This window comes from Sprattus sprattus (genome assembly GCF_963457725.1).
Source record: "Sprattus sprattus genome assembly, chromosome: 11".
Classification (NCBI taxonomy): Eukaryota; Metazoa; Chordata; class Actinopteri; order Clupeiformes; family Clupeidae; genus Sprattus; species Sprattus sprattus.
Window position 1 is genome coordinate 1,125,227 of NC_137909.1, and position 12,260 is coordinate 1,137,486.

Consider the following 12,260-nt stretch of genomic DNA (forward strand, 5'->3'; position numbering starts at 1 on the left):
TAGCCTAGCTCTTGACAAAGAATGTGTTACACACCAAAAACGTAAGGTTCATTGCAATTCGAGTCTTGGTAGAATTTTGCAAGCCACGTAGAACATGAAAGGCCCACACGTTACATCTCAGGACATTCAAGTATAATTTTCATCAAGAAACAAAAAAGCTATGGTTTTAGAATAAATTCAGAACTGTTTAAAACTCCATTTGATGATCTTCTACATTCACGACAGAAAATGACCACTGGACTGAAATCAAAGGTATCAAAATAGACTATAATGTTCGACTAGCCTACAACACTATAGGCTACTGCATTGGAATGGATCCTCAGTTTCAGCTGGAAACGGAAGTTACATAAATTGTGGTCATTTTAGGTCAACAACGTGAGAAGATAATCGATTAACCATGTATACGTTCTTGATTTTAATTCAGAAATGACGTTGTTCTTCCAGTCTGCAAAAATACAATAGCCTTACGCTATCGCAGGCATGAACTTGAGGAGTTAAAAACTCGGTGACGCGGCACTACAGCATAACGTACACACACCATCTAAATGAATTCTGCTGTGGCACACAAAGACTGATCAGCTTGTGAGAATAGGACCAGTGTATCGTTATTATTATAAGGACACTCACCCGGCTAAACCAAATACTCAGCTGAGTTTCTGACAACACCGCGAAGAGAACCCTCTGGTAGCTGGGCTGAATGTGGAACGGTTCCTCCGCACTTTTCAAGGGGCATAGAAGCCTTCGGGGCCAGCCAGTTAAAAAATACATGACTGACGTTAACGTTATCTTTTTCAGCTGTTCAGCGTCTTAAGGGCTAACGTTATGCAGGTACTATATCCAGGGTATGGGACTGGAACTGAACACTGTGTGCATTAATAGTTTAAAATCTGTTCAATTTAACGTTAATCTCCAGCTCTCCGGCGGCGGTACATTAGCTTGCGGGATAACACTCCTTACAGCTAAGTCCCACAAGCTAAACATGAAAACAAACGAGAGCGTCGATGAGATGGAAGCAGCATCACAGACACATAACTCTTGAAATTCCTATAAGAAGAACAAGTCTTTGTTATGCCTATTTAATCGCATTCACTTTTCTACGCGGTTTCTGACTACCAAATTGCTCTGTTAAGTCTCTCTCCGTCGCCATCTTGAATGTCTGTTTATCTTCACTCTGATTCGCTCTCTGAAAATGCGCCTCTCCCCCGCCCAGTCTGAACTTTTGCAACCAACGTCATCTGCCTCGTGATGTCACTTCACCACTGTAAATGTTCCCATAATAATAATAATACTAATATTAATAATACATCACATTTATATTGCGCTTTTCACAGTTCTCTTAAAATAAAGACAACAAAAGAATAGAACATTAAAAAACGGTGCGTGTATGTGTGTGTGTGTGTGTGTGGGGGGGGGGGGGTTGTAGTTGAGCAAGTCATGTCTGAAGAGGTGGGTTTTGAGGGCCCTTTTAAATGCTAACTGTATGGGGACATATTTTATATGGTGTGGTAAGGAGTTCCACAGGGAGGGGGCGGCGAATGAAAACGCCCCATCACCACAGGTCCGGCATATGGTCCTTAGTATTTGCAAGAGGTTAGCATCCGCAGACCTGAGGCATTGGGAGGGGGCATGTTGGTGGAGGAGGTCGGAAAGGTAGGGGGGAGTCAGGTTGTTGAGAATCTTGAAATGTATTCTTTGTTTAACCAGGGGCCAGTGAAGGTCATGGAGGACTGGGGTGATGTGGTCACTTGAGCTGGTACTAGTAAGTTGGCAGGCGGCAGAGTTATGTACGTACTGCAGTTTATTAAGGACTTTGTAGGTGGTACCATAGAGGATTATGTTGCAGAAGTTAAGCCTGTATGTTTAAAATGCATGGATGAGTGTTTCTGCAGCCGTGGGTGACAGTAAGGGTCAGAGGTGGGCAATGTTACGGAGGTGGGGAAAGGCTGATTTGATGATGTGGCTGACATGGGGCAGGAATGGGAGGGTGGGGTCAAAGGTGACTCCAAGGTTACGGATTTGGGTGGAGGGGTGACAATGGAGCCATCAATATTGAGTGCGAAATCCTAAGGGGCACGGGTAAGGGAGTCTGGGCCAATAATTAAAATCTCCGATTTATCGCAGTTGAGCAAGTTTGTTGTTTTAGGAAGTTAAGGATCGTGACGACCCAATTGGGTTGTTTTTAACCCAACCGCTGGGTAATTATTGGACCAAGACAATGTCTTTTAAATAGGGATGCACGATATTGAATTTTAGCCGATATCCGATATGCCGATATTTACAAGCTCGTTTTGGCCGATTGCCGATGCCGATACCGATATATACACCTCAGCTTTTTAATTATTGAAAAGTCTGTCCTGTACTAGAATTAATCTGTTATTATGCTAGGGTATTTCTGTAAATACAGGACATTACAGACTTGATTTGTATCATTTTAGAAATAGACATTCACTCATGAAACTGAAATGGTTTATATATAAATGTATAGATTTATATATAACAGATGTATTTATATTTTCACGTCACAATTTTCATACTTGAACAGTACCTCCTTGAACTTGAACAACTACACTACACTGAAATGCAGCTTGGCTAACGTTGGTTAACTGATTTACAGTTTAATAACGTCCCTTCTAGGATTTCTAGACTAATCTATGTAACGTTATTGCCAAGTTAGCTGTATAAATTCCATATATGGAAAAGTAAGCCATGTACAGATAGCGTGGGCTCGTGACATAACGTTTCACATCGCGTCAAATGAGGCATCATCAACTTCTCTGGTGTCACGTAGCATGCTTGGCTAACTTTGCAAGCTAACTTTGGTTAACTGACTTACAGTTTAAGAACGTCCCTTCTAGGATTTCTAGACTAATCTATATAACGTTATTGCCAAGTTAGCTGTATAAATTCCATAAATGCAAAAGTGAGCCATGTACAGATAGCGTGGGCTTGTGACATAACGTTTCACATCCCGTAAAATGAGGTATCATCAACTTCTCTGGTGTCATGTAGCAAGCAAGCTAACAAGCTAGTGTTGTCTAGCTAACTCCGTAACTTATTAACGTCTATTAGCGCGACAGGTAATGTTATAAAGCGTGGCACGCGGGTGGTCTTCATCTATGCACGCAACCTACGTTATGGCCAAGCTGCATCTCCTCCTCCTTCTCCTGAAAAGTTTTCTGACAAATAGGCATTTTGTCATCATCCTCTGATACTGTGAAGTAGGCTACTGCCACACAGCCGACACTCATAAACATTTGCTTCGCGTGCACATCATTTACACGTCACTTTATCGGCCAGGTATATCGGAAGAAATGTTTCATATCTGCAGATACCGATAATAAAGTTTTGAAGCCGATATCTGCCGATACCGATGTCTTGCCGATAATATCGTGCATCCCTACTTTTAAACTCCGCTGCTGGGTTATTAGGATCGGCCCAATGCTGGGTCAAAAGGGCCCTTCCAGTTGGGTAACATTGCTGTTTTTACCCAGCCAGATGGGTTATTTCACACAGCAACTTCAAACCATTTGCTAGTTCCTATTAAAACACAATACTTCGTCTGTACCAACTTAACACTTTCACTGAATTGAAAGTCACACCTTCTCCTAACAGCTCAATGTATAGGCTAATGTAGCCTCATATCGATTATGAAGGCTAATATTCAAATGGCCGGTAGCCTACACAGTCAAATAAGTTAGGCAGAAAGATAATATATTTTTATTTGAAAATAGACTTTACCTCAGGACGACCCAGTAATATGCTGTGTAGTGGCCAGTATTGGTATTGGTTTCTTAATTCGGAATCAGAAGACTCACGAGACTTAATTGAAAAAAGCCGGAAGCTGGTTTATTGTCACAGTCAATAAGAGAAGGACCCCGGGAATCGTTCTGATGATACAAAATGTGTAAACCCTTTTTATAGACCTCAGTTATCCTAGAATATTATCTATTCATTTCTTACTGGCTCTGGGCCAACTCCAATCAGAATTATCAAATTGTAATATTCATAAGAGGGAAGACCTCCACTTGTCTGGCATCTCACAGTCTGATTCCATATTCTGCACATCTGGCATTTTTAGAGACACCAGACCTTAACTTAATTTATTACAGGAAGCCTAAGCAGTGTCCATGACAACTAGCAGTGTCCAGAAAAATCTCCCTGACACGAGGTAATACACATGGGCTCACATGAGCTCTTGGAACTTAGAAGCCAAACAATACATTTACAGTTTACACTAACTTACACTGAGGTCTACAGCTGTTTAACAATTTTAATGTTAGCTCTGTTTAAGGCTTAATGACTATCGACAAAATGAGCTAGTTAGCCACAAAAGTAACATCAGCAATCAATCATTCAATGGAGGTGATTGTGACGTAGATGAATTAATTGGGGGAAGCGTTCGAAAAAAAGTTGGGGAAATTTTAATTCTATGCAAAGGAGGAGCAAATTTCAGCACTGGCGAATCAGATTGTTTGGTAGTTCTGATGATTTGAAAATTGCCGGACTATGGCGTTGCCGAGTATGGTCATTCGATTTGCTAAAAAGAAAAGTTTGGAGGGCCTTGTAAGGGGTGGTTGTTGTTCCTGGTATGTTAGATATTTAATCCACTTACTTTAACAGTTGACAGAATGACAGTTTTGATATAAAGACAAGTGGCTAGATAGCCTACTAGCTGGCTAGCTTGCTAGTCCAGCCTGTTACGCTATTTCCACACACCACGATACGTCCTCTCAAAGCCCACTCGAGGTTTTCGCTTTGTTGGCCTGTATCCCTCCCTACTGTGCACAAACCGCACTCTGCAATCAACATTAGTTCCACGCCACACACTTTTGCACTTGGTCCCTTGGTACTCCCGCAGGAGTGCAGGCCTCTAACCCAGGCGCGGCTCGTCCATAAGGGCGATTGGGGCGACGCACTGCCTATGGGAAAAGGAAGAAAAAAAATAAAAATTCAATTGCACGACTACATGTAAATGTAAATTTCATATTTTTTTTCTGTCGGATTCTACCACTAGACCGTCTGATATGCCTCTGTATGTCATTGTCGAATCAGGTAACAGTCATTCAGTCAGCCTAGAGTCGTGATTCAAATGGAAATGAAAATCACCTCAGACTTCTCCCATTGACTCCCATGTTAAATGCGTTTTTTTTTTTCACAAAACAGAGCTCTCAATGCATTCTCTATGGCTTCCGGGAGGGCTAGCCCCTCCAAGTCTAGTCATAAGTAAGCAGGCCCGGGGTGGGTAATCGGGAGAATCGGGAGCTTTCCCGATGGGCCGCTTCACTTCTGGGCCGGTCGAGAATTTAATTTTTTGACATTTGTCACGTTCGTTCATCTTCTCTTAAGTAGGCTAAACACGTTTCACATTCTGACACCGCAGCCTCTGCATGGGTTATACCATAAGAGGAAGTTCCCTCCTCCCAAATTGAGTTGGTTGGGTCCACAGCCCGTCTTTTCCAAAAAGTTTTCTCATTAGACTGCTGCTGGGCCGGCCCAAACGCAACGATACGAGGCAGGGAGGATGGATGAGAGGAAAAGGCCAGAAGGGGCTGAAAAAGCCAGTTTGAAATAAAGAAAGGCATCTGAGGAGGATGCTGCCAAATGTGCCAAGTTTACCGATTTATTTTCAAGAGGTATAAACACAAGTGGCAACTGGTAAAGAGACATAGGCCTAATGATAAGCAACGTAAATATTCGGCTAGCATTGTAGCGTTGGTTAATGTCGTTGTAGCGTTGTAAACCTATTTGCAAGCAAAATATTACATTTTATTGAAATATTAGCCTTTTTATATCACCCAATATATGGTAAAATGATTCCTGCTGAAAATGATGAGCACGAAATGTGCAATGAGGAGGCCATGACTACAGGGACAGAGGTTAACCAAATAAACAATATGAATTAAAGTTATTTAATGTAAGAAAGAGCAGTAGCCTATATGACCGTGCTTGATGAAAGAAAAGAATGCCAGGGGAGATTTTAGATGATGAACCAGATGTCTCATCTGATGTTGCTTTTGAAGTGAATGTCCATAATGTTATTCTGGACACTGTGGCAGGTAGCATGGATAGGAGGTTTTCAGCAAATGCAAAACTTGCCTCAGATTTAGCTTGTCTTGACCCTAAAAACATTCCTGAAATAAAGATGGGCTCCCTAACTCAGCACTCCAGGAAATCAGCAAATGTCTGCTTACGTTTGATTACAGAGCTACTGTTAGCACATTACAAACTGAGCTGTCTAGCCTGGCATACCAGTGGGAGAGACTGAAAAAAGTCCTCTCTTGAAGGTTGTACTGTCAGGGCATGTAGGCTAGTGAGATGGCACAGGAAGGTCAGTAGGTATGGTAAAAGCCAATGAGGACGTCACACAGCTTCGACAAAGGCATGTCAAGATGACACCTGTTCAGCACAACAACTCCATCCACTCTTTGACAGAAACTTCTTTTTAGTCAGCGTAATAATGAAGATAAATTGACCAAAAGAACAATTAGGACTTCCTAGACCAAAAGTATCCATTCAACAGTTTTCTACAAAGGGAGGGAAATTGGAACACAAGAAAATCGTGGTCGTGAAGTGGCTAACGCGGTCTGTATTTCTATATACCACTGTCACTTTTCATAGGTTTCACAGTCTGAACTCACTTTGAATAATTTTTTATGTGATGACTTATTTTGCTTTTGTAAGCCAATACTTTCAAGATCAGTCAATAAATATCGTTGGTTTTGACATATGTTATCATGTGTCCTGTTCAGCTATGTTACATCATACAACATTTGAGACGTGTGGATAATGTAAAAGTGGGATCATTTAATGTGGAGCCACATCATGTTTGCTTATGAAGGCTCCTGAATGTAACTTTCTTCCATAGCGTTCCACTTGTATCTTGCTACTCTAGCTATGTAGAAAGAGGGGAGATATTACTGTTGGTTGCTGCCAATAGTGGACAAAAAGGTATTGCTGTATGAGTAAATCGGATAACTTAATGTACCTACTAAATGGTTCGCCTTTACAATTGCACCCCCCCCCCCCCCCCCCCCCCCCGAGAATTTTTTCCACTGCTCTAACCCAAGTATTTGCAATGTTACCATGGAGTAGTAAGGCCACCTTAAGGAAAAAAAGGAGAGAAGGCATAAGACATAAGCAAAAATAAATCAGAGGAGGTATTGTTTTTACATGTTTGAGAATAAAGTGAAAATGTTGAGGAAAACGTCTAAATGTTGAGAATAAAGTTTTAAAAATAAAGCAGAAATGTCGAGAAATAGGGATGGGAATCGAGAATCTGTTCTTATTAAGTCTTTTCTAAAAGAGTTTGCTATGTCTGATGTCTGGCGTTTTCTGCATCCAACAAGCAGAGCTTATTCTTTCTTCTCAAATATGCACCATACTTTCACACATATAGATTATTTTTTTATTAGATAATCGACTCCTCCCTGCTGTGCACTCCTGCACCTTAAACCCCTTAGTTATTTCTGATCATGGCCCTGTGACATTAGAACTTAACTGGAGAGGTCATATAAAACCACATCCACCATGGCGTTTTAATACCCGGCTTTTGTCAGATGATGACTTTACTAAAATAGGAGTCTTCCCCCTCTATCTTATGGGAAACATTTAAAGCGTACACCAGGGGTCAGATAATCTCATATGCAAGGCATGAGAAAAGAGAATGGCAGATCTAACGTCTCAGATCTCACAACTTGACCAAAATTATGCCTCTTCACCTTCCCCAGTTGCATATAAACAGAGACTTGTATTACAAGCTGAATTAAATAACCTGTCAAGCACTCTTGCTGAAGATTTTTAAATGTAAATATGCTCAGTACAAGCAAGGTGACAAGTCCAGCAAGCTGCTAGCTCACCAACTGCGCCAAAAATCCTTAAAAAATAAACACACACACAGGCGCTACAACTGATCCACAATTAATACATGATCAATTCAAAAGCTTCTACAGTTACTTGTACACCTCTGAGAATCAAAGTGAGCTGTCAGAGTTGGACTCTTTCTTCAGAAACCTTTCCATACCAAGCTTAGATTCAGCCTCAGCATCAGGTCCGGAACAACCAATCACATTAGAGGAGATTTCTAGAGCAATCTTCTGGCCCAGATGGCTACCCCTCGAATACTTTAAAAGGTTTTCAGATCAATTGGCCCCAATATTACTCGAAATGCTGAATTCTTTTACTTCCAATTGTTTACCCCCTACTCTACGGCAAACATCTATCTTACCTTAATATTAAAAAAGAACAAGGACCCTTGTCTCAGCAGCTCTTATAGGCTCATCTCATTGATTAATGTGGATGCTAAGGTGTTGGCTATGCGTTTAGACTCAATCCTGCCTTCGTTAATATCTAATGACCAAACTGGATTTATTAAAAATAGACACTGCTTTTTCAATGTTAACGTTTATTTAATATTATGTATGCCCCCCCCTTCACCCTCTTGTTCAGAGGCTGTTGTCTCCCTGGATGCAGAGAAGGCCTTTGACTGAGTGGAGTGGGAGTACCTTTTCTATACACTAGGTATTAGGCAAATTATCTGGCAGGCGACTGGGAGCCTTGAATGAAGCGAAGAGGCCAAGACGCATCTCCTTGGCCAGGCTCTGGAAGACATCGTCAGGGGCTGGGTGCCTGGAGCTCTTAAGACAGGGGCGCTTTCTCTGTGATTTACCTGTCTTGAATGAATGGGGACACCTTACAACAACAGCCTTCATCTCTGCTATTCATCCAGCTGTCATGACAACCTCCCACAGCGTTAACCTTTCAGAACGTCGGTTTTTTGTTTTATTAACCTACTGCAGTGGTGAGTTTTTTTCTGGCTGATTCATGAATGTTCTACAGAATATTCTACGGGTCATTGTTAAGGCTTCACAGAAATTATTATGCAGAGTTTGCCTGATCTAATCTGCTATCTTGACGTTTTTATCAGTACTGTAATGTATTCCTTAAAAATATTTTCCAAATATCAGACTAATCAACAAGTGGTTCTTTCTCAACCATGTGACGTTGTCGTAACAACGTAGGCCGACTAGTGCGTGCACGTTTGTAGCGATGATAACGTCGTGGCAGTTAGTTACAGTCTCACGTGGATTTGTCGTCACCTCGCCCAACAGTTGATGATTGTGAACGACTATTTCCTTTCCTCACATTGATTAAACAAAGGGTAAGTGACCTTATAATTCATTTCTTTATGATATCCAGAAAACATCAGAGTTGTAAATTAGGCTATAACAATTGATGTCAAACCGTTTGTAGGTCAATAGAGCTAGTTAGCTGAATATGACACATGTGGATGCAATGCAATCGTGTGAATGCTAGCTAGCTGAATATGACACATGTGAATGCAATGCAATAGCTTGAAAGCAAAACAATACAAATATGTATACAATCGATGTCGAACAGGGCCCTGTTCGGCGTACAACTGAAGCTAAGATAATTAATTTAGCTCGCAACTGGAGATTAACTAGCTTGCTAATTGAGAACAGGCCAAGCCCGTCTGGCGACGGGCGCTAATTTATTTTAACCTCTCGTTAATTTATCCCAGGCTAAAATCATCAGCTAAATTGCGCGTGCATGTCCTGCTTTAAAAGGCATGAAAGGTCGATAACCAAAACCAGGATTTTTTGAACGGCATTATAGTCTTAACTCAAAGAAAAAGACTAATTTTTGTCTCCACTAAGGCGGGATATGACCATGAACGCGTTATGAAGAATTCAAGACCATAATCATGTCAAAATTCATCACTGTCGCGTCTGCAACAGCATTAAAGAAACTGTCCATAGGCTGTCTAAGTAGTGATATATTTTCTTAGCCCGAACATGTGACTTTGGTGCAGCGGGCAGAGCGTAGGGCTTGCATGCAGTTCATCGCTGGTTCGATTCCCTTCACCTTCGTAAGAATTCTAGTTTTAAATCGCTTTGAATAAAACCGTCTTCTAAATGACTAAATGAAAATGTATTAATAAGAAATTCAATAAATTGAAGCAATGCAAATAAATTGTGTTTCTTTCTCTCTTCTTATCATGCAACCACCTTACATCCACATCCACCATCCACCACTGCACAAAAACTAGACACGTTTGCAAAACTAAACGTTTGCAATGATGTAAGTTCAAGTAGGTAAAACAACTTTAGCCAATATCTCCGTAATGGAGATGGGTTATGTGCTCAAATTTCCTGGGATCAAAGAAAACGTTAGTAGGCTATTCATGTGCAATCTAAAAATCACGTCTCAGGCTGAGCATGAAAGTTATTTCGGGTTTATCAACTGTACCAATGTCTCAACTGTACTAATAGGCTACCACTGTCATAGAATTATGAGTGCTTTGTATTCCGCATCGCCGACATTGCAAAAATGAATGACTCGCAAGAAAGTGAAGACATTCAATGTTCTACGGTGGTGGGCTATGCAATAAATGACATCGAGAAGGTCTTCTAAATTAATTATTCCTTGTCGGGTGGATCGGTAGCGCTCATACAAGAACTCATCATGATGGGAAAATGGATCTTCTTGGCGATCACAAAGAACTTTTCCTACGCTAATCATACTACAATATGACTCCTTGTCAATGGGATCCCTCCTTTTGGTGTGGGTGTGGCAAGTTTAGCCGGCAAAACTTTGGTTAGCCTGCCCTAGAGCAGGTTAGTGCTAAGCGATTAATTACCATGGTGATTGATAAAAAGTTGCTTCCGCGAATTCGCTAAAGCGGTGTTGTCTTTTTTTAGCCTGGAATTTAGCTCGCTAAACCGCTTAGCGAGCGTCGCCGAATAGTACCCAGGTTGTAGGCCAATAGAGCTAGCTAGATGTGAAAGTAATGTGAAAATATTCTCCAGAAAGTGAACGTCTCATTCCGTCCATTCAACAACAATAGCCAATTCTATTATGCGCTAATCCAGAGCTAGTCAGATGAGGCGAACGAGAAGTTTTTTTTAAGTGCACAGATACTGTTACAATAGTAATTGTGTTCACACAGACAGGTTGGAATGTGACAACTGAAGTAAGAGTGTAACGTGAGAGATGCACGTAGGTTGTACCAGTGAGTTAATAAAGAGTTGCCCTGTTGGGCTGTTATAAAGTAATTCTGTAGTTCATTTAAGAGAAAAGGAGCAGAATTAAACATGGTGGCAGCGGTCACGGACTTGACCAGTTAAAGTATCGTTTCGCGGGAAGAGCTACTGCAACGTTAGGAGAGTATTAATATAAGTCTAGCTAGGGATTAGCATTCTCATCCAACCGACATGGAAGGGCTAAAACCTCCCCAACAGCTATGCATGGACTCAGGGAATCTCGCAAAGTCATGGAAAACCTGGAGGGAAGAGTTTCTACTGTATTCCAACTTAACCGTGGACGACAACGAGAAGAAAACTGTCAAACTTTTCAGCTATCTCGTTGGTTAGAGCGGGAGAGAGCTGTTGGACACGCTCATGGGTAAGACAGCAAAGTCTGATTGGAAGATGAAGGACATAATTGATAAAATGGATGCTCACTGCAACCCTAGTGCTAACGAGACCGTGGAACGTTACCGTTTCTTCTCGAGAAACCAAGGTTCGAGTGAAGCAATAGACTGTTATCACTGCACGAAAAGCAAGATTATCGGGCCCGTAAACGCTGTGATACTGCCGCGAATGATAAGCATTCCTGGTTGATAGTGGACATTCCCCCGAAATTTCCGTCTGCCGCAAATTCACGGAATTTCCCGAATACAGACCAAGAGGGGAGAGGGGGGCGATGTGTTAATTCTCACCTCCCGCTGACAGAGGTGTGAAAGGCTCTTATTAGCATATCGACTGTAGCCTCACACACAATGCAGCCATTGGTTGAAAATGACCATGATTAAAAATGTAACCGTCTTGTGATTGGGGAAAGAGATTCTTCCCTATTGGTCAACTTTCAACTGTCAAAATCGTAGCCCCTCCCATTAACAGCTATTGCCTCATAAAAACAAAATTAATAATTTATGTATAATAATATTATGATAGTGATTATATATTAAATTAATGCATTTCTTATTAATCCTTTAAATAATCATAATCATAGTAGGCCTAATAGAAAGGCAGTTGCTTTAGACAAAATCAAGCATTGACGACCTTAAGTCAGGAATTGAAAACCAAAGCTTTATTTAAACAGAAAAACAGACATTGCATCTGAGAGAGAAAAAAACAGCAGCAGCAATAACAGCAACACAGCACTGAAATCTGGGACAATAACATTTTGGAACGGCTTCATAGTGGCGTGGTCTTTCCGATGGTGTGCCGACATGAAGCCTT

At 41.2% G+C, this 12,260-nt stretch overlaps 1 protein-coding gene across 2 annotated transcripts in view; it reads right to left on the reverse strand.

Moving 5' to 3' along the window:
- ric1 (RIC1 homolog, RAB6A GEF complex partner 1) overlaps positions 1-1,134 on the reverse strand; it is a 90,000-nt gene extending 88,866 nt beyond the window's left edge. For both annotated transcript variants that reach the window (XM_080847427.1, XM_080847426.1), the window contains exon 1: positions 628-1,134. In XM_080847427.1, coding sequence (XP_080703553.1) covers positions 628-768 — 141 coding nt within the window. In that variant the 5' untranslated portion in view covers positions 769-1,134. The remainder of the gene's footprint in view (positions 1-627) is intronic.
- Positions 1,135-12,260: the final 11,126 nt, after the last annotated feature.